Source organism: Adiantum capillus-veneris, chromosome 7 (genome assembly GCF_014529385.1).
Source record: "Adiantum capillus-veneris isolate H3 chromosome 7, ASM1452938v2, whole genome shotgun sequence".
Classification (NCBI taxonomy): domain Eukaryota; kingdom Viridiplantae; phylum Streptophyta; class Polypodiopsida; order Polypodiales; family Pteridaceae; genus Adiantum; species Adiantum capillus-veneris.
Genome location: NC_140937.1, coordinates 50416068 through 50435630, shown reverse-complemented (window position 1 = coordinate 50435630; position 19563 = coordinate 50416068). Strand labels below are relative to the sequence as shown.

The following is a 19563-nucleotide window of genomic DNA, read 5'->3' as shown; positions in this document are numbered from 1 at the left end:
TATTGTTAAGCCAAGATCATTATTAAAAGAAAAATGGTTAGTGTAGCTAAATTAGAATGGTCACTTCCAAGTTTTACAGTCCAACTAAGGAAGCTTGCGCCATACTTATTAATTACCTGTGCTTGTGTTTTATTCATGTCATCATCTGACTTGTTTGACTTGTCAGTTTGTGCACCTGCATGAAGCACTGGTATATTGAGTAGTGGTGGCATGAGAAACAAAAAGAAAATGATTATATTGAGTAGTGGTGGCATAAGAAATAATATGCATAAGATTAAAGCTTCTTCTCGATTCTTCTTGACTTTATGTGGACAGTCCGTTTGGACATGCGGGCTTTGTGTGGCAGAGACGCTAGCATGGTGATCCATGCTGGCGCCCCTGGAGAGGCGTTTTCCGGTGATGAGGACGATGGGCCCCGCCCTTCTCGGCATGCTTTATGGTAACTACTGTCTTTGGTCGGGGTTGGTCCCCTCTATTCTGGCTAGTTGTCCTTTTTGTGGTCTGGATTTAGGTGCTCTAATGTTCTCTCTATGGTTATGGTTGGAGGTATGGCTCGTTATGAGCATGCTATGCTATGTAATTTTTTTGGGCTTAATACATTCTACTCACACATTGTGAGTTTTGGGAAAAAAAAAAAAAAAGATTAAAGCTTTATACCTTCATGTCCTTGAGCCTCTTTCAGCTCCTTGCGCCTCTGCATGCATGCAAGCTGGTTAACACAAGAAGTTTTGGACAGATCTTACAATTATTTCCACATTATGACTTACCTCAACATCATGAGCTTCTGTGAGGGAGGCACGGCATACCTAGCTAGGTACGATTGGGGGCAAGGGACCGCCGGCCCGGTGGGGGGGCTGCGAGTCCCCTGCCCCCAATCGTACCTAGCTAGGTATGCAGTGCCTCCCGAGCAGAAGCTCATGATGTTATGCATTGTATGAAAATACTGGAAAAGGCTCCATTTTCCTACATGAGAAAATTTCGTATGAGGCCTGCATTGTCAGACATCGACGACAACAACAACCACGTCGACAACATCAAGCATGAGAACAATGATCACAACAACAACAATAACAATAATAATAATACATAGTTGATTATTAGTACCTTCAAGAGAGCAAGTGGGATATCTTCCTCTTGGGCAAGTGATCTCAATAAGGGCGTCAGCTTCTCTAACTCTTGATCTGAAGAATCACCTGTAAAATAACTAATGCCGATGGCATTTAGCGGGCAGGTGGAATAATATAATGGGTCATCATCCACAGCAACCACTCTGCTCAGGTCTCTCCGCAGCCTGGTGAGGTCCTTCACTCTCACATACTTCCCTTCCTTAGGGTCGAAATACTCATCGCAATCCACATTGCAGAGCGTATGGGCGATGCAACCAGATTTGTCTAAATGAGAGACGGCGTTGGTTGCGTAGCGAGGTGCACCAGAGGTGAACACGACGATCTCGTAAAGTGTAGCCATCTCGTGAAGGAAATCGTCGATGCCAGGGCGCTTGATGGCCGTCCACCAGTTATCGCCAGTACCTAGGAAAGAAAACTCAGAAGGTGCCTGCAGGGGAGGAGATGTGTACCCCTTTCTAACCGACATGAGGGTGTTGTCCAAGTCCAGTATGAGGGTGGGGCGGCCATGGTTCTGCGGAGATTGGGCAGGCAACAATGGTGTTGAGGAATACATTGCTGATAGTCGGTTTCTTTACAACCTTGCACTCTCTTTGTTTGCACTGGCGTAATGAGGAAGATGTTATTGCCAACGGCGGAGAGAGAGAGAGAGAGTCATGGGCAATGCTTTTTTTACACAAGCGCTATTTTTGGTTACAAGCACGGCTCAGCATCTTAAAATAGCTCTGCATGCATGCGCTTAGATGGGTTGCAAGCACGGCTCACCATCTTAAATTGCATGCAGACCAACCATTGCTAAACTGACCTCCTCGTAGAGAGGCAGAGCACTTGTTACTTGGTGAGCCTAAGATGGTATTCCGAATTCTTGAGCCAAAAAGAGGCCGCTTGGCATGATCTCAGCCATTAGCTTTAACCCAAATCGCAGGGCAAGCAGCTCCCAAGGAGGTTTTTTTTGTCTTTTCTTGACCGCGCACTCGTTAATTGCTTTTTTTTGACTGCTAAGGCGCCGCCCACCTGCAGCCATTGCATGACAAGTAGGAGCAGAACTAGCTGCATTTTGACTCATGGGCAACACGTTCACGGTACCATTTCTTACGGTTTACAATCCCTTCATCAAGGACTTGCCATTCTAGATAGAGGTTTGCCTCGACCCTGGGCAGGGGTTATATGTCTATATGGTTGATTTGATCATACCACCCTCGTTACTAGTGTGTGTGTGTGTGTGCGCGCGCGCGCGTAAATTGACCCTTAGTTTTCGTTAGGACAAAGAGGGCTCCCCCATACACCCATTAAAACAACAATTTAAAAAAGAGCCCTCTAAAGTTTGAGGAGCCCTTTCAAAATCTCATTGTGAACTCATATGCCCTTTAAAAATAAGTTTTCTCATTGTGAACTCATATGCCCTTTAAAAATAGGTTTTCCATTCGACTACGCAAAGAATTTTAGAGCACACCCTCACTTTTGACTTGTTAACAGCAAGCTGTAATTGCGTTTTTGAAATGTAGGGGGTGGTAAAAAGACTCCCTAAAACTTTTGTGCTACATTTTAAGTGAAGGACCCTTTACTTTTGAGTAGCCCTATGAGGCTCAATTTATTTTTTAGGAGGGCCCTCTTATAGCACCATTAGAGGGTCTATGGGGGAGCCCTCAAAGCACTTCAACCTCTTGCGGGTTTGATTGTTTCTAGCTTTCGGAGCACCATGGTGCTTCTTCTTTTGTACCTCTTATTTATAGTGGGTTTTCCTGGGTTTGAGATTGTAAATTCAATCAAGATTCACAACAAAAAAGTGTGTGTGTGTGTGTGTGTGTGTGTGTGTGAGAGAGAGAGAGAGAGAGAGAGAGAGAGAGAGAGGTTTCTGGTGTATATACATGCTTGTAAAATATGTGTGGAAGTATGCCACAGTCTTTGAGGGATTATAATGCATTCAAACTCATATAACTGAAACATGAAGCGCAATTTAGATCCCTTTTAGGTACTATAACTTCCGCTTGCATTTTTTATATTTTCATTTCTATTTTGTGGTTGGTGTTGATCCAAATCAGGATTGAAGTTTATCGAAGGAGATCTCTATATTGAAACCAGTTTTTAAACTCTGTGTGAAATAGCTCAAGATAATTTTGACACCCAATTTATCCCCATCGGGGGACAAATCTTTTTATGATTGGCCTTCAAGACCAAAGACAGGAGGAAAATTTGCATTTTTGTAAACCCAAAAGATGGCCAATGGACAGTGCAATTGATGTGGAGTCCACCACATCCTTGTAGCATTCCCTCTCTTCGGCACGAAACAGCCTGCTTGATGTTCTTCAGTAAGCTAGCAGTGTAGAGTTCTTGACATCCCTAGAGCGTTAATGGCTTGGGTTGAACCATGAAGAGGAGAAACCTATAAAGTTCCCCTTCACAACCAACCTACTATGTCTCAACTATGACCACTCAGAGCCAAATAATTGATCACCCATATACTCCAAAAACTTTTGTCATCTACATGATATTATCGTCAAGCTGTCATGTGCTTGCAAACCTCAATTGAAAATTATATGTATCAACAAAATGTGGATCCCTTTAGGCCGATTTCGAGATTACACAAAGCCTCTAGAGCATCTTACGTAAGTGTATCATGCATTCATGCTCAAATCAAACTTGTGCTCCTCAAGCAAAAGTATAACGCAAGTCCATGTCACAAGAGGAGTATCTGGCCAACATAACTTAGTAAGTAAACAGATCAAACCAATAGCTTCCCCCAAGTAGTTCTTGTACATCAGTAGAAAATAAATCCCATGCAGAAAGACAATCAGAAATGGTAAATTCAAGCACATGCACATTGATCGATAATTTGACTGTCGAGAAGGGCTTTAACGCTTTCTTATCATTTTATCCACCCAATGGTCATGTCTCTCATTAAAAGGGCAGAGCACCATCTAGTCAGTTATCTCCATTCCACTCTAGATTGCCAAAGGTACAAGGGTATGACAACAAATCTTAATTGGAAAAAAATGATTTGGTCTTTAATCGCCACAGCGCCCAAGTGCAAGATCTGAGGTCAACACACCGGTGTACTTGGGAACAGCAAATTTAAATAGAAACAAGGAGAAACAACAAACTGCTATAGAATCAATACAGAGTCCACAGTTCAGTTTCTTGCAGCTAATCTCACACCTTGAAAGAGTGGCCTACTTGGTCATAGCAATTTAAAGTGGAAAACGAGGAAAAATGCATGCAACACCCGATCCCATTTTTTGCCATATGTACTGAGAATTTTCAGGAGACATGGTTGCACCTTCAGATGCAAGGTGTCGGAAAAGAAACAATGCAATAAAAGAGCCACGAATGCATGGCCAAAAAGGAACGTCGTGACAGATAGCAAAAGCTACGCAATTGTTGCGGTGAATTCCTGATGCAAATAATTCAACAGGCTAACCCTTTGAAAGAGTGGGCCATTAGGAGAAAGCCCTATGAGAAATACAACGATGTAGGAAACCTTATCATCAGGGTATATCAGAAATAGAACACCCCTCAATGTGAGCTGATGTAGATACTACAAACAGAAAGTCTTAAGATTTTCAACAAATCTACTGAGCTTATGCACCTAGGGGTCTTATACTGAGTAGGAGAAGCTCCAGATTCCAGCACAAAATCCATAATACTCTGAAATGTCTGTTCCTTCACAAGACAAAGCTCAAGGGGCCCTATAGTTCCAGCAGCTCTCCCACGTTGGTACGGGTCATTGAAGGAGGCATCCAGATCCTGGCAGCACTGTTTCAAAATAGAATCATCAATGCAAGCGGTACTCTTGAGTTCCCAGAAGATGGTGTAATGTCCCGGTCTAGAGGTATGATCCGCATGAGACGTGAAATCAAGCAGGTCCATAGTTCCACCTTTTAGTCTTTCCAATGCCCGCCTGACCACCTCGCAAAGTTCTCTTTCATCAGTTTTATCTGTGTTTATGCTAAGCATCACATTCTTCCGGTGAGCAAAACGAAACTGTGGCAATGCATAGTAATACCCTGTGATTGTGATCATATCACCAAGTCGATATCGATAAAGCCCTGCATATCAATGCACACATTAGGATGTTAAACATACACCAATGAATATTAAACAGAGCACCTGAACCAAAAGCAATAATCTAAGTCATCCATGGCATGTAAAGAATATGAATGCCTATGTTGGAAAAACTAGCAGTAACTTGCCACATCCACACTACTATATGAAAAGCAAGCAGAACTACAGTTCCTCTGATAAGAACCAAATGTTGCAAAGGGTGATTCTCTTTAACAAACCCTCATGCACACATAAGTTTTAGAGAGTGCTTAAGATACAAAAAATCAGGAAAACTCTTCACAGAAAAAAGGGGGACTTGATCATAACCTGCTACTGTTGTTACAATCACTTCGTACTCTTTGCCGACTTCAAGCTCCATGAGGTCAATAGGCATGTCTCCTTCCTGATCCAAAGGTAGAAACTCAAAGTAAGCTGCATATGGCACCAATGTGAAAATGACCTCCTCTGGTGGAGACATAGGGCTTAGATTGATGCCCACAGTACACTCAGAGGATCCATAATCCCCACATACAATTGGGATATCTCCAGCATAACTCTTCAAATAGGGAACATAAGGCTCCATGGCTCCAGTTACTATTGTGTTTATGTAAATCACATTTGGCCAAAGGCGCTTGATTATACCCGACCACCCTTTCACACACTCAAAATGAACCTTTTCTGCAAGCTGAGGATCACGCTGAAGAAACTTCGAAGTAGCCGCTCTCACAGAGTTATCTGTAATTCGGTGACTCAAGGTGCCAGAAGAAATGTCACTGCAGAGTTCCTCCCAAACATCCTCCAAAAACCGCAAGGCCTCAGTTATCCCATATGCAAGAAATGACGATATCACAGTCACCTCCGGAGCCTGCAGCAAACCACAAAGAAGATGGCAATACATGGACTGCCGCACATTTGGTCCCAACACAACCCCCAGAGGGCTTGTCCACTGAGGAAGACGATCCAAATGAGTTCCACTCCTGAGGTGATGTGTACTTGAAGATCCAGCTTTAAGCCCACCTTTTGTTGTCAAAAGCTTCCCAGCATAGAGAAAATTGAGGGCTTTACCCGTAACATGTATTGATAAGTCCCTGAAATCTATAACATTTCAAATATCATCACAAGCTATTTGCAGTTTTACAGTAGTACTTGCCAAAGTTTCATAGCTAGCTTATGGTTAGTATGACCTTGGAAAGAAGTAACAATACCTCTTTATAATTGAATTGCTCAAGAAAAACCTCTTTATAATTGAATTGCTCAAGAAGTAACAATACCTCTTTATAATTGAATTGCTCAAGAAAAACCTCCTAAATGTTATCTTTCGCAACTCGGTTGTTGCAGGCACTAATCTTGATCTGCCACTTGATGTTCCAGAACTGCACATACCACAAATCTTTCTTAACTTTGGGGAAGGAGCTCGGTCTCGTGTATATATATTCAAATCTAGTTTCAATAACAAGATGACATAATGTCTAATCTCAGCATTTGCCTGAGGATCATACTCAAAAATCAAGTTGATGGATCAGAAATATATTTGTACAACTGAAACTTTGTAGTCCATACGGCATCCTCCACAAACTATACCTAGCAACTTTACATTTGCTCTCATCTGCTACATTCAGAATCTCTCTCTCTCTCTCTCTCTCTCTCTCTCTCTCTCTCTCTCTCTCTCTCTCTCTCTCTCTCTCTCTCTCTCTCTCTCTCTCTCTCTGCAGCAGGTGGGTTAGGGTTTGTGACACTCCTACAGCAGACGGATTAGAATTTCCTGTGCGTGCCCAACCTGCTGCCCTGCGAACAGATAGTCAATTTCAGGGTGCAGAGAGCGTGCAGTCAACAGAAGGCACACACACCAGGTTCCTCTCTCTCTCTTCAAGTCAGGAGACCCTATGTTTCCCGGAAATTACCGAACCATCATGGTTGGTCACACTCTAGCTAGGCTATACGCATCAATTCTTGAGCATGAGTTGAGTGGATGGGCAGAGAGAGAGGGCACACGGGCAACAGGACAGGTAGGGTTAAGGAGAGGTTTCTCCACTCTTGACCAGATTTTGACACTCAGAGCCATTATTGAGGAGGGTAGACACCATGGCAGAAGGATATAATGTAGCTTTGTGGATTTCCGCAAAGCCTTTGATACAGTGCCATGAGCTGTCACAAAGTGATGACATGGCGGACAGCAGAAACCCTAATTTCTGCCAGAAACCCTAAAATTCCTGCAAACCCTAATTTCCGGAAATTGCGGAGGCGGATTATAAAAAAATATATATATATATTTTTTTTTTGGAAAATGATGAGCGACGCGAATTTTGCTTTTGCTTTTTTTTTTATAAAAAAAAAAGAGAAAAGACTCTCTAAGAGAGAGAGAGAACTGATGCTTTTGATTTTAAAAGCTTTTGGGGCTCTGCTTTTGGGCATCCCTTGTAACCTTTAAATTAGTGGTGAGGGCCTCACTTCTCAGGGCATCTGGACGCAGAGTCTGAGAGTGAAACCCTAACCGCTCTCTTGTACTTTGATGATTGATTAATATAAAAAGAAATACCGAAAGGGGCGCCAGTCTTTGGGGCCAATATCTCTAGGCACGGAACTCCGCCGGGCCAGTGCAAATCTATTGTGATCTGTGAATTGTTTTGAAGTGGTTATTTGGTGCTGTCACGGTTGATTCTTGACTTGGAGTGTCCAAGTCTGTTACAGTGGTATCAGAGCACGGCCGATTTCTCTTCTACGGGAAATCCGATCCCCGAATTTTTTTTCCGCGGCACCTATGGCTTCAGGCAATGATCAGTCGACTCCCTCTGCATCTGGAGATGCGGGCTGGGATCACAACGAAGATTCAAACAGAGAGTATGGCCCGCCTCGGCCTACTCAGGCGGAGCAAACAGAGATGGAGTGTCGTCAATTGATTGGCGATGCAACAAAGATGATGCGTAATTTTGCCAAGGACCCGAAGATGGCAAAATATATGAACCAGACCTCTTTGGAAGAGGTACAGATGGAGTGGCAGAGAACCACAACACCACTCTCGAAACCCACTCTCAAGAAACCTTCTGCCTCCAAAAAAATATACGGAGCAGGAACTGGAGAACGTGGTTGATGCACGGATTGCTCAGCTTTTCGACGTGCAAAAGAAAGACAAAAAAAACACGGCAAAAAGCAGAAGAAAGGCACTGACTTCCCGGGATATTTGGGTCGTCGGTTGACATTTGACAAGGCAAAGAAACGGAAGAAGCGTGTTCGATTTGAAGGAGTACCCAGTTCTTCTTCTTCTTCTTCTGACAGTTCTTCTAGCTCCTCGGATTAGAGCGAAGAAGACAGAAAAAGCAAAAAGCGAAGCAAGACACAAAGCTTCGGAAAGGGCAAGAAAAAGGCAAAGAAGGCTACATCTCGCCCAGAGACTGACAGTTCTACTGAGGACTCGTCTACAGACAGCTCAGATTCCGATGACGGAAAGTTTTATGCGAACAAGAAGAATTTTTACAAAGCCAACCAGTATGACTTTCTCGAAGATAAAAGCAAGAAAGTCCGAGAGTTTAAGAAAGGTGGCCACTCGATCAAGTTTGATACTTTTTCAGGATACTCGGATGCTTCGAAGGCTGTCTTTTTTCAGCAGTTTGACATCGCTTTCGCGGGAGGACACTATTAAGAGCACTCCAAGATTCGGAGAGCTGCCTCTTACTTTAAGGGGAATGCTCGTACTTCGTGGTCCACACTTCTTTTAAACAGGACTGCGCCAGTTACATGGCTGAAATTTAAGAGGCTTTTTATTTCTTCTTGGTTGACGCAAGAGTTTGAACGAGATATACGAGCTGCTTGGAACCATCATCGGATGACCAAGAAAGATACAATCAATGCTTATTGTGAAAGATTCTGGAGCTCTTTTCTACCCGCCTCTTCATTCAAGAAGATCTCATTCAGAGAACAGATTGAGCGGTTTACCTTGGGTCTACCTACAGAGATCCGAGATCACTGCTTGGAACAGAAGTCAGCTTCTATTCAGGAGTTGATGAGTCATGCGAAGCGGGGCTTTGCCATTCACTCTGGCAGTTTGACCTACCCCACAGATGAGGCCATGACACAACGAGCCGAACAGACTTCTGGGAATGAAAGTAGAATGAAACAGAGCAACCCAGAGAAAAAAAAAGGATGCACGACCCAAGCTTACTCCTGAGGAGAGAGCTCGCTTCATCAGAGAGGGGAAGTGATTTGGATGCGGGGAACATGGACATATTTCCGCAAAGTGCCCTGATAAGGCACAGAAAGAACAGAATGATAAAGACGACGACAGGTCTAAGAGTTTGAGAGCAGCTGAGGAATGTGGCAGAAAAGGCAGATAGAAAAGCAGAACTGGTACCACATGGCGTGAGACCTGCACCGAATCTAATGAATGAAAGTACAAACTTTGCCGCTTTCGGGGCAAAGTGAAGGATCAGGAAGCTCTTTTGAAGGAGCCAAGGCCAACTTCTTTTCACTTGGAAATGGCGGCTCGATTTGGAACTACGCCCGACAAACTGACGCCACAGGCGGAAGTAGTTCGACTGGCACCCGGATGGGATGTTGCCATTACACTGAGCATTGGCAAACTTCGTTTGCAATGACAGGGGTGTTCAGGGCACGCGAGTGACGTTCTACTCGGGATCCCTTGGTACCACAAGAACTACGCCGTGGTTGACTACCGGGCCGAGAAAGCGACTTTGATAAATGAAGGGCTTAGAGATTGTACTTGCTGAACTTCAGTTTTCTTACTCATTCTTTTGGGAGAACTGAACGATGGATAAAAGTTGAATATGTTTTGACCTGAAGAAAAGAACGCCAAGATTTTTTTTCTCCACGCTCATGCCGATTGCTTTTGAGAGGGCCTGAAGATCATACCATTAATCTGATATCTGGAAGCACGCCACCGAATCGGCCACCTTATCGTGTGAGCCGAGTACAGAATGAAAAGATTATGAACTCAATGAAAGACCTCTTGGAAAAGGGTCTTGTCCAGCCTAGTACTTCACCGTATTGCTCTCCAGTGTTGTTGGTTTTGAAGAAAGACGGATCTTGGAGAATGTGCATCGATTATAGCACTCTCAACGAAATCACCATCAAGAACAGATTTCCGATTCCTAGGATCGATGATATACTCGACAGGTTACAGGGATCCTCGTGCTTTAGCAGGATTGACTTGAAGAGTGGATATCATCAGATCAGGATAGCGCCAGGAGATGTCTACAAGACAGCTTTTCGGACGACTTTTGGGTTATTTGAGTTTTTGGTGATGCCTTTTGGCTTAACCAATGCTCCTGCGACATTTAACCGGATGATGGATAGGATTTTTCGAGAGTACAGGCTATTTGTTGGCACTTTCTTTGACGACATCATTGTTTTCTCCAAGAATGAGGCAGAACACAGAGATCATCTGCTTCAAGTATTTCAGGCATTACGAGATCACACGTTAGTGATTAATGCAAAGAAAAGTGAATTTTTCCTACCAGAGATACACTTTTTGGGACACATTGTGTCAACAGCAGGAGTGCAAATGAACCCGGCCAAGATAGAGACTATCCGTGATTGGCCCGATTTGAGGAATGTCCATGAAGTTAGAAGCTTCTTGGGACTGTGTTCGTACTACAGGCGGTTCATACGAAAGTTTGCAGAGGTTGCTTCCCCTTTGCATACCTTGACACAGAAAGGAGTACCTTTTTCGTGGGGACCCACAGAGGTGACTGCCTTTCGGACATTGAAAGAGAAATTGACTACGGGACCTATTTTGACTTTGCCGGACTTGCAGAAGTCATTTGAAGTATATTGTGATGCTTGTGGTCGTAGTCTGGGTGCGGTCTTGATACAAGAAGGCCATGTCATAGCTTATGAGAGCCGTTTGTTCTCTAGGCCGGAGATGACAGCACAGATCTATGGGAAAGAGCTTTTGGCGGTTATCCACGCTCTTACTCAGTGGCGGCATTACCTACTCGGAGCGGATTTTACTGTCTTTACAGACCATCAGAGTTGGCGCTACTACTTGTCATAGAAGTAGCTTTCGGAAAAGCAGATGCGGTGGATGAACATCTTGTCACAGTTCCACTTCCAGATTGTCCATGTGCAGGGACAGAAGAATGTGGTGGCAGATGCTTTGTCTCGAAAACCGTTGGTTTTGGCTATTTCCGCGATACATCATAGGAGCTTCGAGGATATGGTCGATCAGTGTGCCACAGATACAGATTTTGCAGATATTTTCACACGGATACGGGATGGGGAGACAGTAGCTGGATACTCCCTTCGGGAAGGCTACTTGATGAAAAAGACTATGTTGTGCGTTACACAGCCGTTGAGGGAAAAGGTTATGACTGATTGCCACTGTCCACCTTTTACGGGTCACCGCGGCATTGCTACCACCATGAAAGGGGTAGAGAGAGATTTCTTTTGGCGGAGACTGAAGAAGGATGTGGAAGAGTTTGTGCGCAGTTGCTTGGTATGCCAGAAGGTCAAGTTTGACAGGCATAAGGCACAGGGATTGTTACAGCCTTTACCCATACCCACCCGCCCCTGGGAAAATGTTGAAATGGATTTCATTTTTTTTTATCTCCCGAGAATACAGAATGATCACGATGATTTTCCGATTACATGGCACGTCTGAGACGATTCTCTCCGACAGAGACCCCAGATTTATGAGTTTGTTTTGGAAGGCAATTTGGGAGAACATTGGCATGCGGTTGCAGTTCTCGTCATCGTTCCACTTGCAGACTGACGGGCAATTTGAGATTGCCAATTCAGTGATTTTAGATTTATTGAAGTCTTGTATCTCGCATCAGAAGACTCAATGGGAAAAGAACTTACCTTTGGTGGAATTTGCCTACAATAACACGATACACTCTTCGACGGGGAAGATGCCATGTGAGATTGTTGAAACTGCTGCGAAGGTTCCATCCTTCCTGAGCACGAAAGATTAGAAATTTGAAGCGGATGAATATTCGCGAGATTTGGATACGGCTTTTGCCAAGGTTCGTGAGACTTTGCAGAAGTCTCAAGAACGACAGAAAAAGGTAGCGGATCGCCATCGTCGCGACTGGAAACTGAAGGAGGACGATTGGGTGCTCTTACTTTTGAGAAGGCACGCCTAAGAAAGAAAAAGGGAAAGGAGAGGCTTTTTCCAAAGCTTAGTATGTGATACTACGGACCTTTCCAGATTACTAACAAGATAAATGATGTCTCCTTCCGATTGAAACTGCCAGATACTTGGAGGATTCACAATGCATTGCATGTGAGTCTCTTGAAACCTGTTAAGGGTGATGTGCCTGATGATGGGGAGCCCGATGAGCAACCCAAAGTGGAAGAAAACGAGGAGATCCTTGTTCCTGAACAGATTTTGGCACATAATGATACGAAGAAAGGTAAAGTCCGAAGGCGGTTCTTGGTTAAGTTCAAGAACTTTCTTGCATTTGATGCGAAGTGGATGGAGGAGGAGGACCTAGCAGATACTCCTCGGATTGTGAAACTTTACCTCGACGTTTTGGTTTAGCATAGTCTACTCCAAATGGAACCCAAAATTCAGCTTGGCCGGAGATCTGGTGCAGTGGGATGCACAAGAGGGGAGTTACTCCGCTCCCTTGTCAACAGATGCCTCGATTTTGATACTAAAGTCACTGATGTCTCTTTGAGCTTCAGGGATACTGAGAGCTGACAGTATTCTGCTGGATGACTTTATGAAATGGAATTCCTGATTATGATACTAATTTGTTCTTGACTTCTTGTGAGTGCAGGAACTGATGCCGAAATGACTGCAACATTTTGGTCTGATTGATCTCGAATAGACATGGTTGCAATAGGGGTTAGTCAATCGGACATCGATGAGGTCCCGATTGGACCTAGATGTGATTGCTAGCTACATTGCCGATAAATCGTGGTCTAAGATCCGAATGAATGTTGAATGTCATGTGATGTCCTGTGATGCCAGAAACCCTAATTTCCGGAAATTGCGGAGGCGGATTATAATAAAAAAAAATTTTATTTTTTTTTTTTGGAAAATGATGAGCGACGCGAATTTTGCTTTTGCTTTTTTTTTTTTATAAAAAAAAAAGAGAAAAGACTCTCTAAGAGAGAGAGAGAGAGAACTGATGCTTTTGATTTTAAAAGCTTTTGGGGCTCTGCTTTTGGGCATCCCTTGTAACCTTTAAATTAGTGGTGAGGGCCTCACTTCTCAGGGCATCTGGACGCAGAGTCTGAGAGTGAAACCCTAACCGCTCTCTTGTACTTTGATGATTGATTAATATAAAAAGAAATACCGAAAGGGGCGCCAGTCTTTGGGGCCAATATCTCTAGGCACGGAACTCCGCCGGGCCAGTGCAAATCTATTGTGATCTGTGAATTATTTTGAAGTGGTTATTTGGTGCTGTCGCGGTTGATTCTTGACTTGGAGTGTCCAAGTCTGTTACACGAGCCACACTCATACGCAGATTGCAAGACATGGGGGTGCCCACAAAGCTGATTTGGGAGATCTTAGCTTTATACAGGACAGTGGTAGGACAGGTACGCACTACTCAGGGCATGTCCGACATGGTTCATTCCACCATTGGGGTGAAGCAGGGTTGCCCCCTATCTCCGACTCTCTTTGGGATATATGTAGATGAGTTTTCAGATTATGTACAGGTAGAGGGTGATAGAGGTGCTCAGCTTGCATGGACATGGATTCCGTTGCTATAATATGCTGATGATATTGTGCTGATCTCAGATTCTCCAGAGGGGATGCAGCGTCATTTGGATGCATTGCATGCATTTGCACTAGACAATGGATTGTCTGTGAACCTTGGTAAGACCAAGGTAATGGTGTTTAACACCACGGCGCAGTGGGTAAGGAGGTCCGCCCCCACTTTTACATATGGTTGAGAGATTGTGGAGTATGCAGATACATATACTTATCCCTGAGGCGTGCAGCAGATACGCAATTGACCAGGTGTCACAAACGGGAGCGCATAACAATATAAAATATACTCGGATAAATAGAATTTATCACTTAATACTGAAGCCAAAGGATATAGAGAGAAATAAATAGAGAGAGAGAGAGAAGATCGACACGGTACTGGGGACCAGAAGATGGGCTGGTCCCCCCCCTTAAAGAGTATTCTTTATTAGGGAGAATCTTTTTACAAGCACAAGAACCGGAGAAAACCCCTCCGTTCTAAAGCTCTGACTCGATGGTCGTTCCTTCCCGTAAGGGAAATCCGAAAGACAAGCTCTCAATCCTTTTTCCGCCTGTACTCGGAGTTGAGACTCCGCAGACAATTTCCGAATTTCGTTTCCGGAATTCCCAAGCGTAGGCCGAAGCCTTCTCACTTCTCCTTCGCGATGAAGTACCTGCAAACACACACGCAAACACACGACAACAATTCGTATGGCGAATCCACAATAGATACCTGTCGCTCTTGCGCGGGAAAAGCGACTTCCGTGCTTCGTAGTCTCACGATCTCTCGCGTCTTCTGGCGGCAGAGTCTTCTCTTGTTGGCGCTAGCAACCCCCCTTCAGTGAGGGAATGTGGTGCTTTTATAGCTCCTTCACCACAGCACGAATAGCTGCTCGCGGAGAGATCGCGGCCCGTTTTTTTTTTAATTATTTTTTTTTCGTTTTTTTTTTTTCTTTTCCCTTCTTTTCTACCCGAAATAGGGAGAGAGAATTCGTTGGCTGGTTTTGTTGCTTTATTTTCTAAGTGGCTGCCCACTTATTAAGTGGACGGCAGGCATATTTTTAAAATTGGTCTAAACCTGCCCAAAAACTCAATAAAACCTTATAAGTTAAAAACAATGCTTTCACAACACTTCCCAGGCGTCCCTGGATGCAACCACATGCACGAATGCAATGCAAGCATAGATTCCTCGCAGAAAAGCGTTTGCTCTTCCCAGAAAACTCGTTAAAATATTCCACTTTTTAAGAAAAGCTTCTCAAAACCCATCTTTATTCTTGTGCTTGCGTCTTTACGCGTATTCCTCTTTCTAGTTCGGATTTCCTCTCGACTATGGATATCCCCTTTTTGATGCATCCGTCACCCACCTTGTGACACATCAGGAATACCCATCACCTAGTCCTTTCCTACCGAACTTACGGTACAATCCCCTTCACGATGCTCTATGTCACCCATCCTATGACGCATCAGAGATGTCCGTTCCCGGATGGTCGGATACTTCTTCCCGACGCTCCCTGTCACCCATCCGATGTGACACATCAAAAGTACCCGTTCTTGGTGGCCTTACAGATATTCCCGTTTACAGTGCTCTCGTCATTACTTTGAATGACGCACTAGGAATACTCTGTACTCGGATGTCTCCAGTGAGAAAAACCCTCTCACTTAAAATTCCAATAATTCATTTAGAATTAGTTTCTTGGTATTCCAAGCGAGAAAACCCTCTCACTTATAAATCCAATAATTCATTTAGAATTATTTTTCTGTCAGATAAAGCAAATTTAGCAACATCCCTCTCACTTATAAACAGTTGTCCTCAATTGTAGAGGTCCAACTGAACTGCCGGGGAGAAACCGGAAAATTTCAAATCTTGCTCAATGGTGAGTTGAGCCAGTCCTTTCTCAAAAGAGAACTTAGAAATAAAATTAAACAAAAATTCAATAATTCAATACTTACCTTACCAATTCATGTCCTTCCTCTCGTACCTCGAGGATATCCTTCACCATTCATTAAACTTACGAGCCATGTAAGAACTCGTCATTCGCGTCTTTCCAACAGATCGGAAGTTTCCTCATCCGAGAATCTGTTAACTCGATTCCACCTTCTCAATCCCGAGAAGAATAATCCTCCTAGAAATGAATCTAGGTATCTGTCCTTGCGCATAATCTTGCGTTGTTAGTCGAGAGGGTATTAAACCTCTTGTGTCCTCCCACATAGGGAATGCCCAAATCATGAGTATTAATCTCGATATCTTCCTTCACAAACAAAGTCTGCGATCACCTTAAAGAAGGTTCTTGTTCCGGGCCGTCGCTCAACGCAGGCGGACGGTTCCAATCCGAAGATTCCTTGTGCACGGCGGCACTTCCTTCCAATCTTATTCTCTTGCGAGTTATTACCACTAGCAATGTTTTCCCGACGTCCATTAGCGTCTCTTTCTTGCAAAATCATAAAAAATGATTCACCTTGCAAGCATCAATGACAACTTGCAAAATCTCAGGCAGATAGGATTCTAGCCATAGCATTTTCTGAACGTACGTTCAAACCCGGTTCACAATAGAGCAAACCCTCTTTGATTCTCAGGGATATTCTCCCATTTGTAATTCTTACCATTTTGAAACGGTTGGCGAATTATATTCTTACGAACAAAATAGTTCAAATTTATTCCAGCAGCGTGTAAATGTTACTTGACCTGCTCATGGACAAACATATACCGCAACCAAAAGTTGCTACTGTAATGGTAAAAGCACATAGCGTACTCAATGATCAACGACCATCGGAAAACCTCTTCTCCGTAGAGAAACTCAAATTCCTTCTACCAAACACATCTCAAATAGAGATTCTCGTGTCGGAATATTCTTGCGCGCAAAAAGGCACTCAAGAGAGTATAACAAACTCTCGTCCAGTTCCTTGGCATAGGTCTGCATCTTCATGTGTTATCCATGTACCCAAAGGTGTACATAAGTTTCAGTGAGCCTGGGAATTTACCTTCCCTTCGTAAGATCCTTAGAGCGAAGACGCTTAACCTGACGATCCCTTGGCTCAATCTTAGAGCAAAACCCGCTCATCAAATAAACTAGGATTTCAATCCTTGGATTCCTCGAGCACAGGCCGTAGTCGTCACTTGTTCCTTCCCTCGTAAAGAGAGTGTTCATTCACTTGTGCGCAAAGCACTACCATGTCTTCCCTGACCACGTAGGGGGTGTCGGCTTAAAGAGTATTCAAGCTTAATGAAAGCTTTTCTTTGCTGGAAAGCTCAAAATGGTTCCTTCATAATTTTCCTACCTGCAGTAGCAGGATTACCGGATACCAGATCAATAGTTGCCCTTCCGGCTAGTTGAGCAAACCAATTCATCTTAGAAAACAATGTTTCAAATTGATCCTACTCTCATAAACACTCGAGAGTGAGTAGTCCTGGTCAGACATAACCATACCTCCTGCAAGGGCAAACAAGCACCATGTTCTTTATGATTTCCTCAAAGATGTAACTTTGATCAAAGACATGCCCTCGCACTTAAAGTTTGAGGGTCTTCTATTCAAGAACTCAGGAGTTAGATTGAATTCCCTTACTCCAAACTTTCTCCGGATAGCAACGTATCCTTCGAGTAGAGGTAACAAAAATTCATTGTTTCTGTGTTCAATGGTTCCCGTCCCACTGTGGGGATTAGATTCTATGTACACTGAGGTGTACACTTTCAGCTTGTATTGCTGACTCCACCATCCGCTACAAAGTATCTTGCGGATGCGTTTAAAAAAATTCAAGCAAAAGTCCTTCGTTGAACTTCTTTACCGTTTCTTCCTCAAAGAGGTTCAAGAATGGAGCCACCTTGGACAGAGTGAACAAATGCTCATTCACATAATCCATGATTCGCTCGTGCTCCTATCAGGCAAACCGATCCCAATCTTCTTTGATGCCTTCCTCAAAGCATAGAGGAAAAAAATTTGTCCAAAAATTCAGCCTTGAATTGAATCTAGGTCTTGTTGTAAGTTCCTTGCAGAGCTTTGGTATACCACCAAGTACTTGCAATCCCCCTTGAGGTGTTTGGTCACATGCCTCATCTTCGACGCTTTTCAAAAATTGCCACTTGCAAAGGCAACTTCAAACTGTCGAATGAAAGCGTTAGCTTTTGGGACATCTTCCCATCCGTCAAAAGTATCAAACTTGACCGGAGTGTTCTGAGGTCTGAAGACCTTCTTCATATCCTTCCCAGAATGACGGGATTTCTTGGATATGGTTATGGATTGATGTTCATGGATATTCTGAAGGATCTTGAGCATTCTCCTCCTTGGATTCTCTATGTTCTTGAGCATCATGCTCTTGTCGCCTTCTCAGAGAATCCCAAGTCTTGTGTCGACTTCTTACAGATAGAAAAAAAAAAAATCCAACTCTGCGAGCTTTTCCTGCAGGGCTTAGGGTTCCGCCTGCTTACTTCTCTCTTGGCTTGTCATGGCTTCTTCCCGTATCTTCCCAGAGTCGTCCTCCTTTACAGAAAAAGAGAGGAGACCATGCTCTGATACCACTGTCACAAATGGGAGCGCATAACAATATAAAATATACTCGGATAAATAGAATTTATCACTTAATACTGAAGCCAAAGGATATAGAGAGAAATAAATAGAGAGAGAGAGAGAAGATCGACACAGTACTGGGGACCAGAAGATGGGCTGATCCCCCCCCTTAAAGAGTATTCTTTATTAGGGAGAATCTTTTTACAAGCACAAGAACCGGAGAAAACCCCTCCGTTCTAAATCTCTGACTCGATGGTCGTTCCCTCCCGTAAGGGAAATCCGAGAGACAAGCTCTCAATCCTTTCTCCGTCTGTACTCGGAGTTGAGACTCCGTAGACAATTTCCGGAAACGGAATTCCCAAGCGTAGGCCGAAGCTTTCTCGCTTCTCCTTCGCGATGAAGTACCTGCAAACACACACGCAAACACACGACAACAATTCGTATGGAGAATCCACAATAGATACCTGTCGCTCTTGCGCGGGAAAAGCGACTTCCGTGCTTCGTAGTCTCGCGATCTCTCGCGTCTTCTGGCGGCATAGTCTTCTCTTGCTGGCGCTAGCAACCCCCCTTCAGTGAGGGAATGTGGTGCTTTTATAGCTCCTTCACCACGGCACGAATAGCTGCTCGCGGAGAGATCGCGGCCCGTTTTTTTTTTTCAATTTTTTTTTCGTTTTTTTTCTTTTCTTTTCTGTTCTACCCGAAATAGGGAGAGAGAATTCGCTGGCTGGTTTTGTTGCTTTATTTTCTAAGTGGCTGCCCACTTATTAAGTGGACGGCCCGCATATTTTTAAAATTGGTCTGAACCTGCCCAAAAACTCAATAAAACCTTATAAGTTAAAAACAATGCTTTCACAACACTTCCCAGGCGTCCCTGGATGCAACCACATGCACCAATGCAATGCAAGCATAGATTCCTCGCAGAAAAGCGTTTGCTCTTCCCAGAAAACTCGTAAAAAAATTCCACTTTTTAAGAAAAGCTTCTCAGAACCCATCTTTATTCTTGTGCTTGCATTTTTAAGCGTATTCCTCTTTCTAGTTCGGATTTCCTCTCGACTATGGATACCCCCTTTCTGATGCCCGTCACCCACCTTGTGACGCATCAGGAATACCCATCACCTAGTCCTTTCCTACCGAACTTACGGTACAATCCCCTTCACGATGCTCTATGTCACCCATCCTATGACGCATCAGAGATGTCCGTTCCCGGATGGTCGGATACTTCTTCCCGATGCTCCCTGTCACCCA

The 19563-nt window shown here is 43.8% G+C and overlaps 2 protein-coding genes across 2 annotated transcripts in view; both read right to left on the bottom strand.

Moving 5' to 3' along the window:
• Positions 1–271: 271 nt before the first annotated feature.
• LOC147453830 (uncharacterized) lies at positions 272–1752 on the bottom strand. Its single transcript, XM_086517205.1, has 2 exons — positions 1105–1752; positions 272–694 (listed from the first exon to the last, which is right to left on the bottom strand). The coding sequence occupies exons 1-2, from the start codon at positions 1678–1680 to the stop codon at positions 644–646; spliced, it is 627 nt and encodes a 208-aa protein (XP_086373331.1). The 5' UTR covers positions 1681–1752; the 3' UTR covers positions 272–643.
• Positions 1753–4417: 2665 nt separating this feature from the next.
• Positions 4418–19563, bottom strand: part of LOC147453829 (jasmonoyl--L-amino acid synthetase JAR4-like) — a 28222-nt gene continuing 13076 nt past the window's right edge. Inside the window, exons 2-4 of the mRNA XM_086515913.1 lie at positions 6437–6538; positions 5493–6253; positions 4418–5170 (exon numbers count right to left, since the gene is read on the bottom strand). Coding sequence (XP_086372039.1) covers positions 4638–5170; positions 5493–6253; positions 6437–6538 — 1396 coding nt within the window. The 3' untranslated portion in view covers positions 4418–4637. The remainder of the gene's footprint in view (positions 5171–5492; positions 6254–6436; positions 6539–19563) is intronic.